At 42.8% G+C, this 27,905-nt stretch overlaps 1 protein-coding gene across 9 annotated transcripts in view; it reads right to left on the bottom strand.

Moving 5' to 3' along the window:
* Positions 1-13,967: 13,967 nt before the first annotated feature.
* Positions 13,968-27,905, bottom strand: part of RGS6 (regulator of G protein signaling 6) — a 290,618-nt gene continuing 276,680 nt past the window's right edge. For 8 of the 9 annotated variants that reach the window (XM_069949176.1, XM_069949181.1, XM_069949178.1 and 5 more), the window contains 2 exons: positions 25,444-25,533; positions 13,968-15,328 (listed from right to left, as the gene is read on the bottom strand). In XM_069949176.1, the coding sequence (XP_069805277.1) occupies positions 15,278-15,328; positions 25,444-25,533 (141 nt within the window). In that variant the 3' untranslated portion in view covers positions 13,968-15,277. Of the gene's footprint in view, positions 15,329-19,480; positions 19,535-25,443; positions 25,534-27,905 lie in introns of all 9 variants that reach the window. The other variant, XM_069949184.1, reaches the window with a different exon arrangement.

Genomic DNA, 27,905 nt, shown 5'->3' with positions numbered 1-27,905 from the left:
GATCTCTGCAGATCGGTATGTAGATGCAGCTGCCACCAAAGTATAGGTTTGCTTCGGATATGTCCCACACCAGCACAAGTCCATTTTTTAAGGAGAAGTCGGGAATCGGGGGGCCCGTACCGCATCTCACTCCTAAACCCCCATCGACATTATTCATATCTCCCCTCCAGCTATGCCACTACCCAGCTGACGGATGCCCGCTCAGCCAGTCAGTGACTGGAGCGGGACACCCCCACAGTGACTGATCGTGTGGAATTTAGCTCGTTCAACCATTCCAAATACCCCGAATCAAGGAACAAAAATTACATTTGGTGAGGTACTGGTGATGCAGGCACGAGGTCCGGTAAGCATACTTTATTATATTACCTTCCACCCCCTGCCCAGACTTCTCATTTAATAAATAGGCTCCCGATCCACTAATCTGGAGAGATCAGCCTTGTGACAGGTATTCTTTAAAGGGGTTATCCAGCGTTAAAACAAACAAAAAAAAAACAAGGCCACTTTCTTCCAGAGACAGCATCATTCTTGTCTTCAGTTTGGGTTCAGATTCCATTAAAGTGAATTTAGCTTAATTGCAAACCACATCTGAACTGGAGACACAAGTGATGCTGTCTCTGGAAGAAATTGGTCATATTTTTCTAAGGCTGGAGAACCCCTTTAAAGGACTGGGACCATCTATTCTTTCACAATTACCCCCAGCTCTATGACACCACAATCACAAAAAAAAAAAAAAATGGCTGCATGTTAATGGCCTATACAGGTATTGCCAACTTGACACTTCCACCTCCACGAAATCAGTGCTCTTGGCTGAAGCTGCACGTCACAGAAATCCAGCAGTTGCCTTTTTCCTGTGTTAGAAAATTCATCCCATAACCCTCTAGAAAGGGGTTTCTACATCGGTGCCATGCCCCATCCCCTCTGGCCTGCACTAGGCATAGCACAGTGTAGAATGTTTCCCCACTAATAAAACATTTGCCAAACGAACCACGGTCAGAGAGGACCTGGTACTATATGCATCGGATGTTTAGCTAGCCCTTCTTAAAATTTTTAGGTTTGGCCATTGTTCATCCAATGTTGTTCACAATTGTTGCTATACATATCACAAAAGCACATAGATACTATGACTGTGGATTTAAAAAGCAACCATCTCTATGGTGTATGCTGTAGCAAACATATGTACTCAAAGTGGACCCCCCGCACCCAGGTGAGTTACCTTCATCTATAGGTGTAAACTAGTAGAGAAGGATGTTCTATGCACAATGAAGCAATTCTATGTTTTACTGTACACATAAGTATAAAAAAGAAACTTCAAAATCTTCACAAATTCAGTGTTGAGAAGTGTTGCCTGCAACTAGAGATGAGCAATCTTGAAGAAAGTTCGAGTTTCATGCAAACCCAATCGCTCCGCATTTGACTCCTGATGCCTGGAGAAGATGGATGCAGCCCTAGGGCTGCCTGGAAAACATGGATACATGGATATCCTAGGGCTTCCTGGAAAACATGGATACATGGATATCCTAGGGCTGCCTGGAAAACATGGATATCCTAGGGCTGCCTGGAAAACATGGATACATGGATATCCTAGGGCTGCTTCTATCTTCTCCAGGCAGCAGGATTCAAGTGAGCTTGAACTTTCTGCAACATATGCTGGAGATCTTTAGAAACGATTCATGAATTGAGTTTATTTCAGTATTAAAAACCTTACACTTTGCTATTATAACACATTTCAAGTACTTTACAGGTCTATAGTTTTTGTTACAATTAACTTTTTGTCATGAACACCAGTATTAGTACCGTGCTTGTATACTAAACGGCATGAAACTTTTTTTTTTCTATTGTTTTTCTCTTGTTATGTTCTCAAATGTTAATCATTTAAAAGAACGACATATGCATTAAAGATCTGGTTGATACATACAACCAATGACCTCTTGTGTACGGAGTATTTTGTATTTTTATTCCTAAAACCTCACATGTCGCATAAAAGGAAGATCTCATCGTGGACCAGTTCCCAATATACATAAAAGTATAGGGGCACTGGTGCTCCCCCGAAGCTATGTGGGGCAGGTATATATCATTATATATGTCCAGTATAACAGATTGAAAAATCACTTCAAATATACAATGATAAATTCTCTCCACACACCTAATCCAACAGCTTATTCAAATTATATTTTTTCCCCAAACGTAAGCACAATTCTTGATTTAAAGGGGTATTCCACTCAAACATAACTTATCATTTGTTACTGCCCATGGTGAGACTAGCAATTCCTTCCACACTTATTGTTATCTATTCAGTCTCCTTTCCCTAGTTCTGAGCTGCTCCTTGCTACTGAAGAGACAAAAAACTGTCTGAGATTTTCTCTACGTCTCCTCCCCCCTCCTTTCTGAGAGGGCTGATGTAAGTAAGTCCCTTACAGGTTTCATCTGCAAATTTAAAACTTCTTTGTAATGCTGGGAAGGTTAATATAAGGTCAAGTTTCTGATGAACTCACTGTGATTAATCTTCTTGGCATCACAAAGTTGCAGATAAAGCCTGCCAGGGACTTGTTTACATCAGCCGTCTCATAAGGGAGGAGGGGGGAGACAGAAAGCAAAGCTCAGACAGTTTTGTGTGTGTTCAGCAGAAAGCAGCAGCTTAGAACTGGGAGAAGGAGACTGAATAGATAACAAGTATGGAATGAATTGTTAATCTCACCATGGGCATCAACATATGAAAAGTTATTTTTGAGTGGAGTACCCCTTCAAACCTCTATAGTCTTGTGTATTGGCATTAGAAGCTGGTGGGCCTATCGTGATCTAGATAAAGTTTCTGCCATAGCCCACATTTAGCCATAGCCTTGGACTCGCACTGTACTCAACCTCACATGCAATGTTATAATGTATAAGTTAGCTTTCCTGTAGATGGCATCCATACATTACCAGTGACTAGCACATGACAGACGAGGGCTGTAGCCGACAGTAAAGGACATTATAAAGACAGACATATTCTATACACCTGAGCCCTCAAGTACATACTCATGAAGCGCTTCCTCCTGGCTTTCCTGACTCTCTTTCGTCAAGCACATATTGTCCTTTGATATCATTCCCAAGATGAAAAATATGTGGCTTACAGTGGATGCAGCCTGTGACATTAAAGTACATGCCCGGAGCTGGATACAAGTGTCTTAAAAATGCATGACTATGATTGGAGGCTAGTGATGCTTTATACCAGGGATGGGGAACCTTGGGCTCTTCAGCTATTGCAATAGCTGGTGGGCCAGAGATTCCCCATCAGACAGTTGTGCACACAGAGACACCAATCATTACATTGCTTTATGCAGCCTTTCAAGACTTACCTTATCAGAACTGGAACCAACGTGGCTCTTCAATACTTGTATATACAGAACTTGCCCCAACCCCTAAATCAGGGGAGGGGATCGTTTCCTGTCAAGGGTCATTTGGAAGTTTACAAAATGGTTCATGAGCAGTACAAAATTACAAACTTTTTAAATAATGTAAATCAACTAACCCTTTCTAGGTTTGCACCAGTCAGTCTGGTATGCAGTCAACTCTGAATAGTCCCTGAATATACTGATGCCACAAGCTGTGCCCCTGAATACCCCGCACTCCCCCCTCCGGCTCCAGGCAGACGCGGAGTGCATGCATCCAATCAACAGGAAGACTGCCGGGGGACGTCACGCAATGAGACGCGGCTCGGCAGTATTTGGGAAGGGCGTGAGTGGCCATCTAAGCTAGGGACTGTAAGCCCGTCCACCTCCACACCGCGCTCCCTGCTTACTTACTGCTGAGGAGTGCGGTGATGAGATGGCAGCAATTGAGTCCACAGGAGATAAATTATTAGTGCCATATATAACCTGCATACACTAGTTTACCACTACACACCATATTTCCAGCTGCCTATCACTATAGATGGGTAAACATCTGCAAATGGGTGCTTGTCTTGTAATATATGGGAGTGAAGATTCTGGGCTTTAAAGGACAATCTGAAAAAAAAAAACACAGACACACACAAACAACATACTCACCATCCTTCCGGTGACGATCACCACTTGAATCGCCCGCCGTCCGCGTCTCCGTCACCTCTTGCCGCCGTCTTCGGAACTCCCTCGCTTCCGGGTCCATGGAAGAGAAAAGGCTGCCAGTGCGCTTGCCAATCAGGGCTGAGCAAGCTGGAAGCCATGTGATGCGCTCCAGCCAATGAAAAGGCTGCTGGTGCGCCAGTGTACCAGCAGCCTTTTCTCTCCCATTCACTTTACATGAAGACGCCGAGGAGGAAGAAGACCTGGCCCATCTGATGTTGTCGTCGTCACAAGATGGCGCCCAGGAGAAGAGGACGGTGACGACAGTAATTGGTAATGTATACTTTCTTTAACTTCCGGGGGAAGAGGGGGGGGGGGGTGATCAGGGGGTCCGAAAGTGGGAGAAGGGGGCCAGACCGGTTATTTAAACACATTACAAAGTTATATAACTGTAAAGTGTGTTAAATAAGCTAATATTTTCGTGAGAGTTGTCCTTTAAAGTTACACTAAGCTCCAAGTCACTACAAGCATTTACAGTAATCGCCAGAATATTATTGTTATTTCTCATTCACAAAACAGATAAGATAAATTCTTATAATACTCTCAGAAGACCAAATCTAACTTACCTGAAGTGAAAAGTCTCCGTCATTTGGTGCATTTACAGAACACAAGTGAGCAAAATGTTTTTTATATATTGCCACAATTATATTTTATACTTTTCTATATAAGTGCAGCAATATATAAAAACATTATAGGGGCTGTCCGGTGTTTTCCCTAAATAGCTTTGGCCATATAGAAAACAGTTAACATCCTATGCTTACTTGCCTACGCTGACCTGTTGTCACGCTGGCAATGTCTCCAGTGTATCCCATTCACTTCTGAGACGGACTCGTCCGTGACAGCCCTCTCAGTCAATCACTGGCCGCGGTGCAGTCTCATCTCAGTCAGTGAGCGGCTGAGCAGGCTGTCACTCCCAAAAGGAGACCTTCTCGGAAATGAAGCATCTGCAGTTAGCGGAGAACACCAGAGACACCGCTGGTATGACTACAGCTATATAGAGAAAATTCGCTAATGCCACATGACCCCTGTAATGTGCCGGGGTACCCCTTTATACTGCCCTCCAGCATCAGGGTCTGGAGCGTCTGTCCCTATGTTAAAGGGGTTATCCAGCGCTACAAAAACATGGCCACTTTCCCCCTACTGTTGTCTCCAGTTTGGGTGGGGTTTTGAAACTCAGTTCCATTGAAGTAAATGGAGCTTAATTGCAAACTGCACCTGAACTGGAGACAACAGTAGGGGGAAAGTGGCCATGTTTTTGTAGCGCTGGATAACCCCTTTAAAGACAGCACTCTTGTCTCCAGTTAAGGTGCAGTTTGCAATTAAAGGGGTACTCCAGCGGGGGGGGGGGGGGGGGGGGGGCACTTTTTCGCTGGGACTGGGGAGGAGGTGGCTGAGGGAAAAGACGTCCACTCACCTCCCCGGTTCTAGTGGCGGGTCCTGCATCGCGGCCCTCCGGTGCCCGGTTCCCGTCCGCTTCCGGGTGTCTGACGCCGCCCAAGACGTGACGTGTCAGGTCCGCTCAGCCAGTAAGTGAAGGAGGCGGGATCCGTTTCAAGTCAGCTCAGATCCCGCCGCCTTCACTGACTGGCTGAGCGGACCTGAGACGTCACGTCTTGGGCGGCGTCAGACACCAGGAAGCAGCCGGGAATCGGGCACCGGAGCACTGCGATGCGGGACCTGCCGCTAGTCCCGGGGAGGTGAGTGGACGTCTTTTCCCTCAGCCACCTCATCCCCGGTCCCAGTGAAAAAGTCCTTTAAGCTCCATTCACTTCAATGGAACGGAGCAGAAAAACCCCACCCAAGCTGGAGACAAGAGTGGGGCTGTCTCTGTAAGAAAGTGGCCATGTTTTTGTAGCGCTGGATAACCCCTTAAGAGTACGTTCACACTTACCGGATCTGCAGCTGATTTTCCGCTGCAGATCCGCAACAGATTTCATTTGAATAACTGAACACTGCATCAAATCTGCTGCTGTGTATCTTGTAGGTCTGAACGCACCCTTTAAAGGGGTAGTGCGGCGGTAAAGAATTATTCACAGAATAACACATTACAAAGTTATACAACTTTGTAATGTATGTTATGTCTGTGAATGGCCCCCTTCCCCGTGTCCCACCACCCCCACCCGTGTACCCGGAAGTGTGGTGCGCTATACATACCTGTCACGTGCCGACACCCGTCTCATTCAGTGACGTCTTCTTCGGCCGGCCGGCAAACAGCTCCGTCTGTTCCGAATGCCGACCGCCCTCTGCAGCGTCATCCAATGCATAACTGTGCTCAGCCAATCGCGGCTGAGGGGGGACGGCAGCGGCAGCGACTCGCCCGTCCGTCCGAAGATCACGTTTGGCACAAAATGGCGGACGGCCCTCGACACGGATCAGGTAATGTATAATGAACCACACACTTCCGGGTACACGGGAAACGGGGCGATTCACAGACATAACATACATTACAAAGTTGTATAACTTTGTAATGTGTGTTATTCTGTGAATAATTTCTGAGCGCTGCACTACCCCTTTAAGGTTTGTTCAGGTATATAGGTATACATAGGTATATAGGCTGCAGACTGTATCAACCACTTATCAGCATAAAACCTGCAGCATATACAGTATGTGTGAACACAACCTTATGTGTACACTGGAACTCTCACCCGCTCTTCAGACTGGTGTGGCATTTCACAGGTAGCATTATGGTTGCTGAGGCAACTGTACAACGCCACAATGGTGAGGACTGCGATGTGATACAGCCGCCTCATGACTGAAAGTTCAAATGTTACCGAGCATCTAGAAACCCCCTTCATGTACACATAATAACTGACTAAAGCGGTGGATTTGGGGGTGCTGTGTGTATAGGGGCTCCTCTACCCTAATGTCACTCTCCATAATATAGTTGCAGGCGGCCATTTTTTGAGGTAAATATGAGGTGAACCCATAACCTATATTTACCTCACAGAAGGGTCCTGTCTGTCACTTTTCTCCTCAGGTAACACGAGTACATGGAGTTTAAGCTAAAATAACCAAAGTGATATAATAAAATTATCGTTTTTTACAATAATATAATCTTTGTTGAGTGCCAGTCAGTCCAGTCTTATTTATTCGGCGGAAAGAAGCCTCCATATCACCTCAGAGATAACAATGGCGGCCTAGACCTTACACATCTACTCAGTGCACTCACCTCTTCGTCATCTTTCTCGGTCACGGTAGCACGAGCGATCCGACCACTCACTTACCTCACAGCGGCGGCGTCCACCACACGCTCCCTCCTGCCGTCAGCCGCCGCTGGTTATGTCTCCCCCTGCAGGCGGGATGTTCGCATTGCATGTCTCTGTAACTGCACAGTGATGATAACGCAACTCAACGCACCGCACCGCGTTCTATGGGATTGTGACGTCATATCGAGAGAGAGAGAGAGAGAGAGAGAGAGATAGGAGATAGATAGCGAGAGATAGATAGGTAGATAGATAGATAGATAGATAGATAGAGAGATAGATAGATAGATAGATAGATAGATAGATAGGAGATAGATAGATAGATAGATAGATAGATAGATAGATAGATAGGATATAGATAGATAGATAGATAGATAGATAGATAGATAGATAGATAGATAGATAGATAGATAGATAGATAGTCCAGAGGAAAGCCGCACATCCGGAGGTAAAGGAGTGGGTGCCAGCGAAGAAAGTCCCTTGGCTAGGGATCCCAAATACAGTCCACAGAAATCCGCAGCACTCCAACATGTGGTAAGAAAAGTTTTATTCCATCAGCATAGGTACAAAAATGGCGACGTTTCGACCCTCTCACATGCCTGAGAATGACCCTGTGAGAGGGTCGAAACGTCGCCATTTTTGTACCTATGCTGATGGAATAAAACTTTTCTTACCACATGTTGGAGTGCTGCGGATTTCTGTGGACTAGATAGATAGATAGATAGGAGGGAGATAGATAGGAGATAGATAGATAGATAGATAGATAGATAGATAGATAGATAGATAGATAGGAGAGAGAGAGATAGATAGATAGATAGATAGGAGGGAGATAGATAGATAGATAGATAGATAGATAGATAGATAGATAGATAGATAGATAGATAGGAGATAGATAGATAGATAGATAGATAGATAGATAGGAGATAGATAGACAGATAGATAGATAGGAGATAGATAGATAGGAGATAGATAGATAGATAGATAGATAGATAGATAGATAGGAGATATATAGATAGATAGATAGGAGATAGATAGATAGATAGATAGATAGATAGATAGATAGATAGATAGATAGATAGGAGATAGATAGATAGATAGATAGATAGATAGATAGGAGATAGATAGACAGACAGACAGACAGACAGATAGATAGATAGATAGATAGATAGATAGGAGATAGATAGATAGGAGATAGATAGACAGATAGATAGATAGGAGATATATAGATAGATAGATAGATAGATAGATAGGAGATAGATAGGAGATAGATAGGAGATAGATAGATAGGAGATAGATAGATAGATAGGAGATAGATAGATAGATAGATAGATAGATAGATAGAAGATAGATAGATAGATAGATAGATAGATAGATAGATAGATAGGAGATAGATAGATAGATAGATAGGAGATAGATAGATAGGAGATAGATAGATAGGTAGATAGATAGATAGATAGGAGATAGATAGATAGATAGGAGATAGATAGATAGATAGATAGATAGATAGATAGGAGATAGATAGATAGATAGATAGGAGATAGATAGATAGGTAGATAGATATAGGAGATAGATAGATAGATAGGAGATAGATAGATATAGGAGATAGATAGATAGATAGATAGATAGATGATACATAGATAATAGATAGAGAGATAATCATAAGTGCTTTTCTTGCCTCCTGGTCTCCCATATCAGTGACAATCACAAACAATAGCTTGCACATTGAAAGGGAATCTGTTGGCTCCCTTTCAATTTGCCCCAGTGGCTTATAGAGGTGTTTAAAGTCTCACTGTCCTTTCACAAATCTTTTGACATGTACTAGACATATCAAAAGTTGTGATCAGTCCTGGTCTAAGTGTTCACAGCCCTAGCCACTGGAAGATAGCTACATGATCAGTTGGACTTATAATGGAGCTCTATGGAGCCTGACTGATCACGTGACACAGAGCCGGGAGAGGACCATGCTTAGCGCAGTCTTCCCCACATCAATGTTCTCATAGTTAAGTGTATGAACAAACTTTTGATATGTCTTTATTACTGGTCAAAAGTTGTGAAACGACAGTGACACTTTAAGCATATTCTTTTGATGTTTATGTGGGTTTCTTTTTTAAATTATTTTCTGGATTTTTATAATTTTCTGGAAAAATTACCTTTAGCAGCGCTCAGACTGTATGTGATTGAGGGGTACCCGGTGATGGAGAAGATGGCACAGCTACTTGCGGTCACAATGGCTGTAATCTCCAAGCTCGGCAAAATCTCTGCCCTCGGAGATGTCATGTAAGACTGTCTGGATGCGAGGAGGGCGCTGCCATCATGGTATTGGCAGGGATATGGAAATGCAACAACTGAATACTGTAAGGAGAACCACTTAGGGCCCGCTCCTTTTACACAAATAGATTTCTCGGCCATGGGCGGCTGCAGACAGGCAACAGTCAGTGAGATTGGCGCTTGTTTGCAGTTATTTTACACGGCACAAGAAACCAAGCTGCGGAGGGTGTCTCTTGCATCAGGCTGTGCCGCCCTCCTCTTCAGACATAGCGCTGTGCCATACTCTCGTGATAAGCTAGAGTACAGCACAGTCTGATGCAAAAGACGCCGACGGCAGCTGACGTCACAGCACAGAATGGCAGCACTGGAACACAGCCGTGATGTCACACTTCCAGCGGCAGAGCTCTGTACAAAGTAAGCGTGGCCGGAGTACCCCTCTAAAGTGGTATTGGCATTTATCTAAACTTTTGAAAAGCTTGGTGAGTACAGCTTCTGTGTCTCTGATTCAGATCAAAGATGGCTCTAGGGCAGGGATAGGGAACCTTGGCTCTCTAGCTATTGTAAAACTACCACTCCCACCATGCTTTTGCTGTGCGCGCATGATGGGAGTTGTAGTTTTGCAACAGCTGGAGAGCCAAGGTTCCCTACCCCTGATCTAGGGATTGTGTTTTTTTCCTCTGTCCGTGTGTCATCACAGTGGGAGACACAAAGATGCAGAATTAGTTAAGCTCAGCATACAGTAGCTGCGTGTGGATCTGGGCTGCAATATCATACACTGCCTGTGGACAACCTCTTTAAAAAACAACTCCTGTGAAAAGTTTTTTCCCAGTAACTGAAACACATTACAAAGTTATATAACTTGTATTGTGCTTTAATCACCTATCCCCGTGCCTGCGGTGAGCGGCAGGACCGGCCTTGGGACCTCCGTCAGAGGCATTTTCCCCCGTGTTGTGATGACGTGACAACTTGGGGGCGGGCCTGTCCCGGCTGATGGACTGGACACACAGCCAATCAGTGACTGGAGCGGCGTTCAGGTTTGTAGGAACAAACTCCATTGTGCTAATATTGGTGCACCTCTGTTCAAACCAACTCGATATAACAAGAAGAGGAGGAGAGTTAATCCCAAGCTTGGTTACCCTGCTGTGTTACATTTAGAGAACAATTAACAATGATTTTATGATCTGTTTAAAAAATGCGATCACCGACACACAAGTGATATTTTGATCGTTGTCTGCGTGCACACAAAATGATTAACGTTTATCGTGCAAAAAAATTGTTAGTGCAAAAGGTGTTATAGGGCTCTAATGGTATGTTTAGACAGCTTTATCTGATAGATTTTTTGAAGCCAAAGCCAGGAATGGATTTGGAAAGAGGAGAAATCTCAGCCTTTCCTTAGGTGGGTAATATGTATTTTCAAGGAATAGATCTTTGGACCAAAGACAGCGGTGCCTGATGTAGGGTGGTGCGGTGTTGTTATCCCTTGATGTCTCATTGATATTATATGGAGCCCTGGGTTCAATTCCCTTTTCTGCCACTTGATATAGAGGATCGGTTTGGTTTACAGCTTTGGTAAAAGGAAGCAGACTCGCTCGTAGTTTGGTGCTGGGAGTTGGTCTCAGTGCAAGCAGGTTCATGTACCATCATGTTAGATGTGGGTTCTATCCCCCTGTGATCTCTTTATTATCATGTTATAAACTTTTATGATTATACCAGTGGGTAACATCCAACCCTACACCCAAAGTGTCTGTGGCCTGAAGGGTTCGGTATCGGCCTCCATAGAGACATGTCCATGGGTTCAAATCCCATTCTCCTACTTTTCTGACATCATTCTTCTTACTATTACTTACAGTATAACATTAGCCACGTGCGGCCGTCGGCTTCTGCCTAATGATACATAAATAACTTGTAGTGATGAGGAAGGACAATCGCTCTAGATAGAAGAGGTTTCTCTAAGTCTGTAGGAACATGGAGGGCCGAGCTGGAGATCCATATGGATGATGGATCCCAGTATTATCCTTTTTTCTTTCTCTCAGTGTTCCCCACCATTGATGCTTTATTTTTTGGATGTTTATATGACTGTTGTGTAGACCTTTTTTTAATATTTGATTGATGACATTGAGAAGTATCCTACAAGATTCCCAGTTCTGCCTGTGGTGCAGAGCTAGAAGCAGCGCACATACAATGGAAGACTGTGTGCTGGAGACCAGGGTTCTAATCCTGATTTCTTCACTTTTTTTATGTTTCTAGCCAGGCTAGCCATTTTTTTGGCCGTGAACCTTGGCTCTGTTCTTCTCCATCTCGATAATGAGACTGACAACCCTTCCCTTATATGTATCAGAGCAGGAGATGGCTCAGGGGCTAAAGGGCCAGGAGGCTGAGCAAGGATCCTGGAGTCCCTGGTTCGAATCCTGTGCTGGCATTGTTGGGTATAGACTCCGTATACTATACATGACTATAATACAGATGGTGGTTATAGAAAAATTTGGAATTTTGTAATCAAGTTAGGACAATTCACCAAGGGCCAAGTGATCTAAGGGGGATTTGAACCTGGGTCTACAGCATGGAAGGCAGAGAAGATACCCCCTGAGCTATCCTGCTGCCCATTGCTACCTGCAAGGAAACCCATTTATTTTGGCTGTGAACATTGGCTCTGTCTCCTCCATCTCAATAATGACACTGACAAACCTTCCCTTATATCTCAGACCAGGAGATGGCTCAGGGGGTAAAGGGCCAGGAGGATGCTGGGGTCCCTGGTTCGAATCTCCCTATGCTGCCTCCATGGAATAGTAGCTTAAAGTCCTGGTTGGGAAGCCGTATCCTATATATAACCGCTGTCTGGTGGGGTAGCTGATTATGGAAAAATTTGAAATTTCTTAACCCTTTTGAGACATAAACAAGTGATCTTATGGGATTTGAACCTGGGTTTACAGCATGAGAGGCAGAGCAGATACTCCCTGAGCTGTCACACTGCCCATTAATAGAGTGTAAACTTTGGTAAATATGACAATTAGATTGTAAAAGAATGCTGATCTTAAACCACACGTTCCAGACCTGAGGATGACTATCGTAATGTAGAAGAAGAAAAAGAGGTGACTGTCCTGGAGTTTCCACCTATATCCGTAACAGTTTCAGAAGGAGAGATGGAAATAGTCAGTGCACCATCTCCCATCTGTTACAGTGCTGGGAGGGGGGGCAACTCTATACAGTAAAGGATAAGTGAGGGATTTGTGACTACAGAACTATAAGTGCCTCTTGTTTATGAACATTATTGAATTATTTTGTACTTATTTAATATTATACAGAGTTTAGGAGACAAAAGAAGGATAAACACATTTACATTACTTCCTATAGGAAAACACTGCTGGGTTTCAGACTGCTCAGTTCTCAAACTGCTTTCCCAAACCAATTAAAGGGGAAGTCCGGTGAAATTTTTTAATTAAAGTATTGTATTGTCTCCCAAAAGTTATACAAATCCCCAATATACACTTATTACGGGAAATGCTTGTAAAGTGATTTTTTTCCCTGCACTTACCAATACATTAAAGCTTCTCTTCCTGGAAAACATGGTGATGTCACTTCCTCGATAACATGGTGATGTCACTTCCTGGATAACATGGTAATGTCACGACCCGACTCCCAGAACTGTGCAGGCTGTGGCTGCTGGGGAGGATGATGGCAGAGGGATGCTCATTGTCCCTCCAGTGCCCTGTGTCCCTCAGTGTCCCTCTACCATCATCCTCTCCAGCAGCCATAGCCGCACAGCTCTGGGAGTTGGGTTGTGACATCACCATGTTACCCAGGAAGTGACATCACCATGTTATCCAGGAAGTGAAGCCTTGATGCAGTAGTAAGTGCAGGGAAAAAAGCACTTTACAAGCATTTCCTGTAATAAGTGTATATTAGTAATTTGAATACCTTTTGGGGGGCAGTACAATACTTTAATAAAAATTTTCACCAGACTTCTCATTTAAAGAGGACCTGTCACACCCCGTGCCGGGGTGACAGGCTCCCGAACCCCCGCTAGAGACCCGGATACTTCCCAATCACGCCGGGTCCCGCTTCTTTAGCCGGTCCGGGGACGGAGATGTCCACGCTCCTGAGATGAATCAGATGCTCATAGAGAATGACTGCTCCATTCATTCTCTATGAGCTTCGGACTCATCCCAGGAGCGCGCACGCGCCGGGCTTCCCACAGGGATATCTCCGTCCCGGACCGGCTGAAGAAGCGGGATGTGATCGGGTAAGTATCCGGATCTCTAGCAGGGGGTCGGGAGCCTGTCACCCCGGCACGGGGGGTGACAGGTTCCCTCTAAGTTCTAGATCCAAAGTACCACTGTACTGATCAAAATACTATATATGTGAACCCAGTCTTACAGTTTTCTTTATGCACAAAAAACAACCAAATGTATGGTCTGGAAATAAGCAACGCGCCACAAGAACAAAATGCACGTTAAGTCCCACGTGGTTTCTTTTCAAATCATTTTTACTACTGTAAGATTTTTTGTTTTGTTTTGAAGGAACCCAGAATGCTACAGTAACCCACAAAGCCATCAGCATTTAATAATGACAATGCAAGAGTTCCAAAAAAAAAAAAAAAAAAAAAAAAAAGAAAGGCCTATAATACCTCTTTAGCCTTACAGGTGACAAATCAATTGCATTTCATTGTATTTTGTTTTCTCTAAGGTTATACTAAGTTTTTTTTTCCATTTATATCCAACTACAGTGGGAAATGTCTTGCACTTTACTAGATTATAACTAAAGTGATTACCATTTTTTTTTTTCTTCTAATGAATATATCTCAGCTGATTATTTGCTGAACTGTGAGATACGACATTGGAATGATTCGTCTGATACTTCGCAAAAAGAAATAGGTTACAAGCAAGCTAGCTTGTGTCTGGTCACCGCAGATGAGCTGTGGGGAAGAGAGAGAGTGACATATACTGTAAACAATTGTGCTGCTTTTACTTGAAATGCATGCAGTGGCAAAAAAAAAAAAAAAAGTCAAATGAAAGATTATAAAAAAAAAAAAAAGAAAGAAAACAACATGACTTGCTATATACGTTTTCCTTTAAACAACTTTTTGTGTTTAACCTTGACTCGTAATGCTATCTTTGGAGCAGCATCATGCGTTTGGAAGGATAGACTATGCAGAGCGAATGTTGTCAATTGTCTCTCGAACAGGGACACACACAGAAATAAAATAAAGTCAGATGTCTGCAGTCTAGGACGCAGGAGAAACAGACTCGTTCATGTTTTAAGAATTAGCAGTTTCAGGCTTTATGTATTTTTTTTTATTTTAACTTGAACTGATGTAAAAGGTAGTTGTCTCGGTTCTTGGTGGTGAAAATATCAGTTGCAGCGAGATGCCGAGGAGAATACAGATGGAGAGTTTCACATCGATCTCGGTCTTGTCTCCTGTTATTGCTGATTTAGTCTAAAAACATCCTCCGTTCCTGACCCTCCTTTTACTGCATTGTGTGATCTCAAATATCAATCTAAACACAAAAGAAAAGAAAAGTACTTGGCAACTTAGGGTCATTGGAAAGCTGCTCAAGCTAAAAACCGTTGATGCAACTGAGGGACAATGAACATCTGAGTTAGACAGGACGGATGCCAATTTCTTCTTAAATTTTTGTTTTCTTTCACAGTGACCCATTTCCTTGCCTAAAACCGTTCCTTCTCTGGAGGGAGCTTGGTGCTGGGTGACAGCATTTCTGTCCAGGGTTGTCAGGAGGATTGCATGAGACCAGTGAGGCGTTTAGATGTCAAAGATTTCCCCTGCAGGATAGAACAAAAACAAAGAAGTTCAATTTTACATGACGTTGTCAAACAGTCCATTTAGAGTTATGCTAAAATTTTTATTTTGAAATTCTGTAAAAGAGAGAGACAATGAGTAGATTTTTCTGCCTATACATTTTGCCACAGAAATACAGTAGCTAAGGACAACGTCCATCTATAGGCTCTATTACGAGATACTAAATACTCCCCTGCTTAAGACTATAAGCAGCAGCTCTTGCGGAGCAGGTCCATCCATGTAATGACCAGTTGAAGAGCTACAAGTAGTTCTACATTTAGGCAGATTGCCTCTGCAAAATCAACCTTATCACAAGGAGCTGCAACCACGCCAATCAATTGTTTATTGAAGCACTTTACATATTCAAGGGGTTGTCTATGCTGAAACATCCCTACCCCCTATACAAGTTCTAAATCGTGTAGCACAAACTATTAATGCTCAATAAGTCAACTTCAAGTGGAAGCCATTTATAATTTTTCTGCTTCCCAGAGTTTTACAACATCAAGCTTGAAAAAGAACCTTTAGTAGAGTCGAAAGGTCGCACTTGAGTGAATAAACAAGCCACAATTTTTCACCATGAGTCTTGGGTCAAAGGGGTAGTGACTCTCCACAAGGAGAGCCCGTCATAGAGTCATGTGGAGACTCACAGACCATTGCTGCTCCACTGAGAATTCTGGGGAAAAAGGATTCTCAGTGGAGCAATGGTCTTTAAAGTGACTCTATACCCACAATCTGTCCCCTCCAAACCACTTGTACCTTCGGATAGCTGCTTTTAATCCAAGATCTGTCCTGGGGTCTGTTTGGCAGGGGATGCAGTTATTGTCATAAAGACAACTTTTAATCCGGCAGCGCTCTGTCTAACGGCCGGGGCTTACATTTGTATATGCATTAGGCTGGCACACCCTCTCTGTCCTTCCTCTCCACCCTCCTCATTATTAGGAATGATCCAGGAACATTTACTGCTGTTTGAGCTTTGCACAGGTGTATTAACGATCCAGCCCATGTTCATTATACACACAAGTGGGGAATAGGAAGCAATCTGCCTGGAGCATTCCTAATGAGGAGGGCGGGGAGGAAGGACAGAGAGGGTGTGCCAGCCTAATGCATATACAAATGTAAGCCCCGGCCGTTAGACACAGCGCTGTAGGATTAAAAGTTGTTTTTATGACAATAACTGCATCCCCTGCCGAACGGACCCCAGGACAGATCTTGGATTAAAAGCAGCTGAAGGTACAAGTGATTTGGGGGGTCAGATTGTGGGTACAGAGTCGCTTTAAGTCTCTACACGTCTCTATGAAGAAAGAATTCTCAGTGGTGCAGCAATGGTTAGTAAGTCTCTTGATAGACTGCTCACTAGCCAGCCAACACCCTGCTCTGCACTGATGAGGGGCAAAACCCCCGAAACAGCTGTCTGCAGATGGGAAATTTTTCCTTTTGGAGAGATTGGCTTGGCATAAAGTCCCCAGTCAATGTTCTAAGGCTCCTTGACTGAGCGAGACTTGACTTGAAGGGACATCTCTTTGCTCAAGAGGTGTGAGAGATATTTATCCTTTCTTCTCATCATAAGTCTGGAATGTCCACCACCTTGCCCTCTATCTTGGATTGGAATAAATTTCCCCTAGAAGGATTAGACATGCCACCATCTCATCTCACTCTGTTGCCTCTGTTCTGTGTGCCAGGCAGCTGACTTTTCCTTACCTAACCTTCCAAGATTGTTAACAAGAAGTTTAGGGTTGATGATTCAGATTTCTATGTCCTCAATGCAATCAACCATAGAAGTAACAGGACTTCAGTTAATGTAGGGAAATTTACCAATGTGTCCATTTAATGCAAGCCACAGTGATGTGCCACATCCATAGCACAATGGATCCAAATGGTGCCAAATAAATCCTATTGACGTATCTATGGGTTCTTTCAAGATTTCCACTGTTTTTACTGCAAGCTGTGCAACTAATGCTGTCCAAAAGGAAAAAACCTTCAAACAAAACCCTGAACGGCTCAGTTAACAGTCTAAAAGATATGGTTTTCAGACATTTGCCACAAGCCTTGTGAGTATCTTGAGTATCTGATTGAATTACGTTCTTATTAAAACTAAAAGTTTTCTAGGAAGGAAACAGCTAGCTTCGTATCTATTTGTTGATGTTTTTTCAGGTTACCGCTTAGATTTGTGCACCATGTCATGTCAAAATAGTACAAGGACAAGTGGTTAGCAAGTCTGACATTGAGAAATATTTATTTACCCTCTGGACAAGGGCAAAGTGATCATGATTTAAAGCTACAGAAATAAAGTACTTCACCAGTTATCATGTTAAGCTACGTATTACAAATGATCTCTAGATTTCTTTCCAGTTTGAAACGCTCATCCTTGTAACATGCTTTTAAAGGGAACCTGTCACCAAGACAATGCTGTCTAATCTACCGCCATCATGTTATAGAGCAGGAAGAGCTGAGCGGATTGATATAAATCTTTGTAGGAAAAGATTCAGTATAACTTGTAACTTGTCAAGTGAAATCCCTGCTCATTCTGTGATAAGGAGTCCAGTGGGCGGGGTCACTCAATGGACAGGACTCTTTAGTCTGGAAACATCAGAGATTTCAATCAATAAATTACAAGTTATACTGAATCTTTTCCCATAAATATATATATCAATCCGCTCAGCTCCTTCTGCTCTGTAACATGATGGCCATAGCTTAGGTAGCATTTTCAAGGTGACAGGTTCCCTTTAAAATAATAACCATGTTAATAATCACTATATACTAGCTTTTCACAATGTGTTAAGCACATATTGGAATTAATTCCTAAATCTTTAACCTCTCATTACATTAAAACCGCCTATCTGACATTCTGCTGGTCCCCTTTGTGCCATTATTATTTTTTATGCATGGCTTAGAAAAATGCCTCCAACATATGCCCCTGTATAGTCATATGGCGGCATATTTAGTCAAGAGGCAGTGCAAGTAGTAGGGTGATAATGCAGGTGTAGCATCATGTGCTTGTTGTATATGTTTCATGTCTTTATCAAGACCGCCTCCAGTGCTTCACCCCCGGCCGATAACCTTGAATAGAAAGGCGCTGTACGCGGGAAGCAGGCCTTCCCCGTGCCGGCGCTGTTCGATTCATGTGTGATTTTAAAGAGAGTGTACCTGATGGTACTTTCTCTTTAAGTGTGTTAAACAACAGCCGTTATTTGGTACTCAAACTGATGGCTGTTATTTTGAGCAATAAATAATGGTCGTTAAAAATTGTGTGAACGTGGCCTAACAGTTTCAACAATTAAAGGGGTGCTCCAGCGTGGGGGCACTTTTTTGGGGGACCGAGGAGGAGGTGGCTAAAATAAAAGACGTCCACTTACCTCCTTGGTTCCAGCGTTGGGTCCCGCATCACGTCACTCCTGTGCCCGGACGCTTCCTGGTGGCTGGCGCCGCCCGAGACGCTACGTCTCAGGACCTCTCAGCCACTCAAGGAAGGAGGCGGGATCCGAGCGGACTTCAAACGGATCCCGCCTCCTTCACTGAGTGGCTGAGCGGCCCTAAGACGTAGCGCCTCGGGCGGCGTCAGACACCAGGAAGCGGCCAGGAACCGGGCACCGTGATGCGGGACCCGACGCTGGAACCGGGGAGGTAAGTGGACGTCTTTTATTTCAGCCACCTCCTCCCCGTTCCCCCCCAAAAAGTGCCTCCACGCTGGAGCACCCTTTTAATCCTTGACTCACAATAGTCCTAGAAGCAACAACTGGAATCTCTCACACAAATGTCCCAATGCTATAACATCAGTCGGGTGTGTTAATATAGCTCCTAAAACTGTACACGTAACTGTGTAGGAATAAGTTATGAACAATTAAAAGTATAACAAAAGTATCACAATTCCATTACAGCAGAAGGTTCTCGGGTAGGTAGACTATTGGATGGAAGTATTTTAAATGCCAGGTAGTCTAGGTTTGTCCATTGGGATGCAGGCCTTTGTAAGCGAACAGACTGAGCACAACACAGCATTCCAACATAATAGCAACACATGGGAAATTACATAACATGTAACATCACAAATCAGCAAGCAACAATATAAACTCACTTTATAATTCACAGCTTTGAAGTGTGCCAAAAAAAAAAAAAAACGTCTTTGCTGCACCACAACTTACCACGCTGCGAGTGAACTTTTCTAGGGAGGTTCTACGACCTTGCTCATTCTCAGTCTTAAACATAAAAAGGGTTTGGGAAAGAAAAAATACAGGAAAAAAAAAACCTTCAACCTTTAGCAGTGAGCGCTTACTATGCTAGCAAATGTCAGAAGAGCCAAAAATAAAGAATAAAAAAAATAATAATAAAATCTGCACTGTAGAAGCATTAAGAATTGTTTGCCAAAGCAATGAAATAATGTGAATTTAGTTATTTAGTCCAATATATTTTGGGGAAAAATTATATAATTACTATACTGATCATTGTATTTAAATATTAAATGTTTATAAATCTCATAATTTGAACTTGTTACATTTTCAGTTCAATGTATTTTTTTTATTTAAATTACAATGTAGTAAATTTCCACTCGCCATGGAGTAAAATCTTTAGTGCATCTTCACTTAAAGGGATAGTTCAACAAAAAATATATTTTCTTTCATATCAACTGGTGCAAGAAAGTGCCAGAGATTTGTAATTTACTTCAGTTCAAGTCTTACAGTACTCATCAGCTGCTGTATGTCCTGCAGGAAGTGGTTTATTCTCTCCAGTCTGATACAGCGCTCTCTGCTGCCACCTCTGGATACAGCCATAGCCTAGGATACAGCCTAGGACTCTCCAGGGCTGCATCCAACTTCTTCCAGCAGTAATCAAATATAGCACGCTCGAGGTTCACTCATCTCTAGTCATCACTTTTAAAGCAGTATACTATATATATATATATTTTATATATTATCTTTATTAACCTCTTTATTAGATGATGATGGACATCCTGAACTTGTACCTATAATTCCATTATATAAACTTTTAGAACAAGTTTAACTATTGGAGGTGAACCTATAGTTACTGTAAACTTTATCAGTAATAAAGTAATACACTAAACTTTTCCCTAATTTTAAAAAACTTTACAAAAATAATGTTGTTTTTTTTTAATCTTTCATTCTATTTTATTTGTTATTAAGTAAATAAGTAGATGTTATGTAGTATCGCAGTTTCTCACGTGATTTGTGCTTTTTTTATTTTGTAATATTTTATTAACAATAATTTCCTAAATAGATAAAAAAAAACAAAAACAAACAAACAGTCCATGTCAGATTAGAATGAATAAATCTCACACACGGTCACTATGTATGAGTCAGAAAGGACCACAGGAAGGCAGCCACAGGATAACCAAACGTTATGAATGGAGGCGAATACAATTAATACGAAACATCCAAGCAGCTGACAAACATGCACATAGACCAGCAGAGTTTAATATGTGCTGAGATTGCTGAGAGCAGGTTAGATTAATGCAGTAATGTGTGTTTCAGAACATGATTACAGTATATATAGGAATATAGCAAACATTCATTTAAAAAAGAAAAAAAGAAAAAAAAGTGCCATTACAGTATCATCCTGGAAACCCATAGCTCCAAGGACTATAGAGTATGGCAATGCCCATACTATAGAGTCTATGGAGTCTGTCTCCTGCATTAGGGTAAGTTCACACTACGGAATCCACTCAGATAAGTTCAGGCAGATTCAGTCGCTCGTTCCTGCTCGCAGCGGCGCGTCTTCGTCCGTGCCATAGACCCCATTCTATGGTCGGGGGGATTGACATGTCAGTTCTTTCGGCAGAAGGCGGAATCCACCCAGCCATAGAATGGGGTCTATGGCATGGGCGGACACGTGAGCGGGTACAAGTAACGGAATCGGCCATAACTTATCCATGTGGATTCCGTAGTGTGAACCCACCCTTAAGGAGAGAGACAGGGAAAGCAGCGATTAGCTCAGGAGTAGGGAACCTTGGCTCTCCAGCTAAAGCTTTGGCTGTCCAGGCATGATGGGAGATTCAGTTTTGCAACAGCTGGCGAGCCAAGGTTCCCTACCCCTGGTTTAGCTAAATCCTTTTTCCACCTCTTTTAGCGATATTGGGGATTCTAACTACCCAGACCCCAAAAGATCAAAATCTTTTGACGTGTCTATGACATTTTCAAATGACAGGGACACATGGAAATTTTTACTATGCAATTACAGTTGTATCCAACTTCTCTGGCCCCATTATGTGTCCACTAGGGGGAAATCCTGAGCAGGGGACTGACTATGACAATTGTATGCCTCCCCCCTAGAAGTATTGTTTTACTATTAGTTATTCTTTATACAAGGTACAGGGAATAACTGTGTGGTTACAGGGCTTTAGATGCTAGGACCCACTGCCATCTTGAAAACAGAGACCCCAGTTTCCTGTCAAAATGTAGCGGTGGAGGGGGCTCCAGTGACTGCCACTCTATTTATTCTCTATGGGGGCTATTGTACCTTCCCAGTACAGCTACCGTCTCTGAAACAAGCCTGGCTGCTGAAAATTTATTTGTTGTGCAACCATATTATACATGGTATCAGGGGTGTAATGACCACTGTAGCAGCTGCTAAGGGGCCCGCTGCATCAGCAATATACTGGGCCCCTGAGCTGTCATTCGCATTACCCAGAGGCCTCGCAAATTTTCAAGAACTGCATGCCAGTTTTCTGGGGTAAAAAAAACCAACCAAACAAAAAAACAAACAAAAACTTTTTGCTAGAGCATTACACCCCTCCCTCCCCCCATAAGTTGCACTCATTAACTTACTGTTTTGACAGTATCTAACATGTCCACATATAACATTATTTGTCTAGCAATCTCTAATGTATCAGTGACCAGGCGGAATGTCCGGGATTTTGTGCCGACTACCATAGTATATTGAATTTATTGCACTATACCCTCCACACAATCCCAACAAGGTAACCAGCACTTAGCATGGAGTATTCGTTTTTTCTTTATCACAGTATGGAGTAGAATGGGGACAGGTTACTTTCAACTATTTGCATCAATAAAAAGTTAAAAGTAGTTACGTGTGGTTTGATAGAAACCAGAAGGAAATCAAACACCTTATAAAGTCTACACAAGATGTTAAAGGAGAAGTCCGGCAAAAACGTTTATGAAAGTATTGTATTACCCCCCAAAAGTTATAATTACCAATATACACTTATTACGGGAAATGCACATAAAGTTCTTTTTTCCCTGCACGTATTACTACATCAAGGCTTCACTTCCTGGATAACATAGTGATGTCACTTCCTGGATAACATGGTGATGTCACTTCCTGGATAACAAGGTGATGTCACTTCTGGTGATGTCCCTTCCTGGATAACATGGTGATGTCACGACCCGACTCCCAGAGCTGTGCGGGCTGTGGCTGCTGGAGAGGATGATGGCAGGGGGACACTGAGGGACACAGGGCACTGGAGGGACACTGAGCATCCCTCTGCCATCATCCTCTCCAGCAGCCACAGCCCGCACAGCTCTGGGAGTCAGGTTGTGACATCACCATGTTATCCAGGAAGTGACATCACCATGTTATCCAGGAAGTGACATCACCATGTTATCCAGGAAGTGACATCACCATGTTATCCAGGAAGGGACATCACCATGTTATCCAGGAAGTGACATCACCATGTTATCCAGGAAGGGACATCACTATGTTATCCAGGAAGTGACATCACCATGTTTATCCAGGAAGTGACATCACCATGTTATCCAGGAAGTGACATCACCATGTTATCCAGGAAGTGACATCACCATGTTATCCAGGAAGTGAAGCCTTGATGCAGTAGTAAGTGCAGGGAAAAAAGCACTTTATGTGCATTTCCTGTAATAAGTGTATATTGGTGATTTGTATAACCTTTGGGGGGCAATACAATACTTTAATAAAAATTTTCGCCGGACTTCTCATTTAAATATCACTGAACATTTTACAAACTTACACTAAGGGCTACACGGCATGTCCCATTTGTCCTGGCCTCCAATTAGAATGAGGAAGAGGAGCATCTTAAACTAACTTGTCTAGGAAACAAGTAAGAGATTGCAGGGGGAGGGGGTGTCTGACCTCTGTACCCCCCCAATGATCTCCAGAATAGCCCCCATGCTTCTGTATTATGAAAAGAGCTGCAGGTTTGGCACATGACTAGTGGCTCTATTCATTCGTATGGAGCTGCCATAAAGAACCGAGTGCTTCATTCCCAGCAGCACAGTATAACTCTACTGTTCAGCTTGCGGAGTTTATACCCACCATGGCTGCAGCAGTAGCTTTACAAAGGGGAAAAAATGTTTTATTACCCTGCACAATTGTTTTAGATTCTTAGGTAATAATACATGTAATCCTGAACTATTGGCACCCAAACCTTCATGCACATATCCCTTTCTTGACTTTCTATCTAGCAAAGATGTGTTTAGAGGGGTTATCCAGATAAAAAAAAATTTGATATGTACTTTGGGCCACTATAATAATATTTAAAGGAAGTGGTCCCCTGGAGCAACATCATTCAATCCCCCGATTGTCGCTCTTCTTCCTACTTCCAAGATAGACTAGTCTAGGCTGTGGCGGCCTAGTTAGCCAGTCATTGGCTGCTGCTGTGTCCCACTCCCAAGCAGAAGCAACAAGTAGGGGATTGGACGATGTCCAAGCAAAACACTAAAAGATTGGATATATCCAGATAACCCCCTAAGCATGCTCAAAGTTTGCGGATGTCTAATCCCAAGACAAAGTTTTGATGACTCTGGACTATAACAAGCCACGTATCTGGACAGTGAGCAAAGATTGGCTTTAGCTTTTTGGTAAAGCTACAATACCCCTACAATTATATGATTTACAAAAATTATTCTTTACGATATAAAGGCAATTTCCTTGTCTCTCAGCTGCCTTCTGAGTAAAATCTCATCACATTGCATAACCTGTCTCCTAGGAACCCATTTACAGTACACAAATTCTAGTTGCTATAGGGCAGGCATGTCCAAAGTCCGGCCGGAGGGCCATTTGCGGCCCGTGTTCCGAACTTTTACGGCCCCCCAGGTATCCAGCTTGCTATTATCTGCCTGTGTTATAAAGCATATAGCATGTAGCATGTAAAATGGTCGGCCCTCGCACATGTTCACTTCATCAAATTTGGCACTCTTCGAAAAAAGTTTGGACATGCCTGCTATAGGGGAAGGACTCCCATGTCAGATATAGATTGCAGAGATGGTATACATAAAAAAAAAACAAAAAAAAACAGATCCGAACAGATTGCATCCGTTTTCATCCATATTTTTCCATAAAATGGACTGCAAAAATGCAGTGTGAACCCGGCCTAAAACATTACAGTTGGAATAGGAGGAAGACTCATGTAAGTATCTTATCTGGTAAGACCATTCATGTTTAGGGTACGTTCTCTTGTAACGAGTTTGCAGTGCATTTCATACTGCATTTCATACTGGGTAAAAATAATAAAGACACCATGCTTACCTGCCCCTGTTCCTCTAGCATGTTCCTGTCTGCTTCTTTGGGTTCCAGCTCAATGACAGACCGCTCGGCCAATCACTGACTGTGATGGGAAAGCACAGTGATTGGCTGAGCGGGCTGTCAGCAAGTCGGGACTGGACAAGCAGACGGGAGTGCACCGGAGGAACATGTGCAGGTAAGTATGATGTCTTTGTTATTTTTACCGGCACGGCATGGAATTAGTTAAAGAAAGCTGCTATTACATTTTGGCAGTGGAATTAAAATCCTCTGCCAGAATGGAGGGCTATAGAATCTAATGGTAAAAAGTATCGTAATGGATTTGCTGCAATATGTACACCTTGAAATTTGCTAGAAATCCGTTATGTGTTAATCTTCATGGCAAAGTGATCCTGATTCAAAGTCATATCGAACAAAAACTTGGTCTAACTTAGTTTGCACCAATGCTATATTACAACAGCCTAGGCAGTAAAGCATAACTGTATTATGTTAAGTAGCTGGGAAAGAGATGACATTTAGTCCTCGTGCAAAGAAGATGAGAACAGACAGAAACACGGTTTTCATTTCCACACTAGTAGCAAGCAGCAGGCCAGAATCAGTAATGTGCAGTGGATGCAAGCATGTTCACCCCAAACTCTACCTTCTTTTTCATCATCAGTAAATCCTGGTAGGCATTGGAACGCAAGAACCGTGCATAACTATCACTCTTCATGAGTTTGTAGATGTGTTCCTGAAACACAATATAGATAGTTACGTTAAACTCACAAAACTCAATTCATTGTATGATGAGCCTCTACATTATGCACAGCAAACTGCGCCATCCCTCTGATGTTTATATGGAAAGACTCATTGCTGACTGTAATCTGAGGCTGGATGGAAATACGTCATCATGGCAACTAGGTTTGTTCCGTGCCAAATGGCTGGATCTTTTTATCTAATGCTGAAAGCATTGAGCTGGATACTTTTATTAAGGCAGTTAAAGTACTGCTGAAGGAGAAGTAAGAGTATGTTCACACTAGGAAAAGTTCAAGCGGAGGCCACGTGTCAGACGTGCTTGAAGTGCCGTCTGTCCCATTGACTAAATGATATTCTCAAGCTTAATCCGCCCAAAAAATTGACTTGTCATCTGGGTTTTGACCAGTTACGTCTCTTTGTCCTGTCAGCACACTCTTCAAGGGTAAGGAGACAAGTTAGCGGGCTCTAACTGGCCTCCTTCACCCTGCAGAGAGTGCTGACAGGACAGAGGGCCATAACTAGTCAAAGCCCAGATGACTAGTTGCCGACTCTCCATGCCTCGCTCCATGCATACTCCTGACCAAAACTATTAAGCGCTGATGGAAACCTAATGAGCACAATTGTGCTGACTGGTTTCCATTAAGAAAATGCAAAGTGAATGAACAGTAGAGAAATGTAAATTGCATTAATATTGCCATCAAAGCAAAATTAGTTCTTTTAGGTCACTTGCAGTAAGTCAGGGGTTTGTAGGATTGTAGAAAGGTGCATAATCTGCTAATTATACCAAACAGGTGATAATAAAACAGAAACAGCTGTGTATTGGGCTTTAAACTGGGTAAGGAACAGCCAAACTCTGCTACAAGGGTGAGGTTGCGGAGGACAGTGTCACATCACAAGTGGTACACCATAGACAGACTGTGCACAGCAACAGGACACAATGTAATTATATTCCAGCAGAAAGATCTCTACCAGGTAGGAAAAAAATCCAAGCAGATGTAAAGCGACTCTGTACCCACAATCTGCCCCCCTCCCCCCCAAACCACTTGTACCGTCAGATAGCTGCTTTTAATCCAAGATCTGTCCTGGGGTCCGTTCGGCAGGTGATGCAGTTATTGTCCTAAAAAATACTTTTAAACTTGCAGCCATGTCAAACTGCCGTGGCCTAGAGTGTCTGTGCCCAGGCTTTTTACGCCTCTCTGTCCCTCCTCACCATTAGGAATGCCCCTGTGCAGGTTTTTTTTTCTATTCATCACTTGTCTGAAAACTGCACAGGTGCCTTAACGATCCAACACATGTGCAGTGTTCACACAGGTGATGAATAGGAGAAATCCTGCCTGGGGCATTCCTAATGATGAGGAGGGACAGAGGGCTGGTGCAACTCTAATGCTCAGACACTCTAGGCCACGCCAATTTGACACAGGGCTGTATATTTAACCCTTTGAGGACCGGGCCAATTTCAATTTTTGTGTTTTCGTTTTTTCCTCCTTGTGCTTAAAAGGCCATTATTTTTTGCGTCACTAATTTTACTTTGCAATGACAGGCTGAATTTTTTCATGAAGTACACTGGAAAAGCAGGAAAAAATTCAAAGTGTGGTGAAATTGTAAAAAAAAACAAAAACAAAACACATTTCTTTTATTTGAATGGTATTTTTTTAACGCCATTTGCCCTGGGGTAAAACTGACTTGTTATATATGTTCCTCAATTCGTTACGATTACAACGATATGTAACATGTATAACTTTTATTGTATCTGATGGCCTGTAAAAAATTAAAACCATTGTTAACAAATATATGTTCCTTAAAATTGCTCCATTCCCCGGCTTATAGCGCTTTTATCCTTTGGTCTATGGCGCTGTGTCAGGTGTCATTTTTTGCGCCATGATGTGATCTTTCTATCGGTACCTTGATTGCGCATATACGACTTTTTGATCGCTTTTTATTACAATTTTTCTGGATTTAATGCGACCAAAAATGCGCAATTTTGCACATTGGGATTTTTTTGCGCTTACGCCGTTTACCATGCGAGATCAGTAATGTGATTAATTAATAATTCGGGCGATTCCGCACGCTGCGATACCAAACATGTTTGTTTATTTATTTATTTTTATTCATAACATGGGAAAGGGGGGGGGGGATTCAAACTTTTATTAGGGAAGGGGTTTTTTTAAATTAATAATTACACTTTTTTTTTAACTTTTACACATATACTAGAAGCCCCCCTGGGGTTAGGGTTATTCCCCCTGAGGGACTTCTAGTAAAAGTACTCTGATCTCTCATTGAGATCTATGCTGTATAGATATACAGCATAAATCAATGAGATAGGAACTCGATTGCTTCCGGCTGCTACAGCCAGAAGCAACCGAGTGG

The sequence above is a fragment of the Dendropsophus ebraccatus genome, chromosome 13, assembly GCF_027789765.1.
Source record: "Dendropsophus ebraccatus isolate aDenEbr1 chromosome 13, aDenEbr1.pat, whole genome shotgun sequence".
NCBI lineage: Eukaryota > Metazoa > Chordata > Amphibia > Anura > Hylidae > Dendropsophus > Dendropsophus ebraccatus.
Note: the sequence above shows the minus strand (reverse complement) of the source record. Positions and strands in the feature narration are given on the sequence as shown.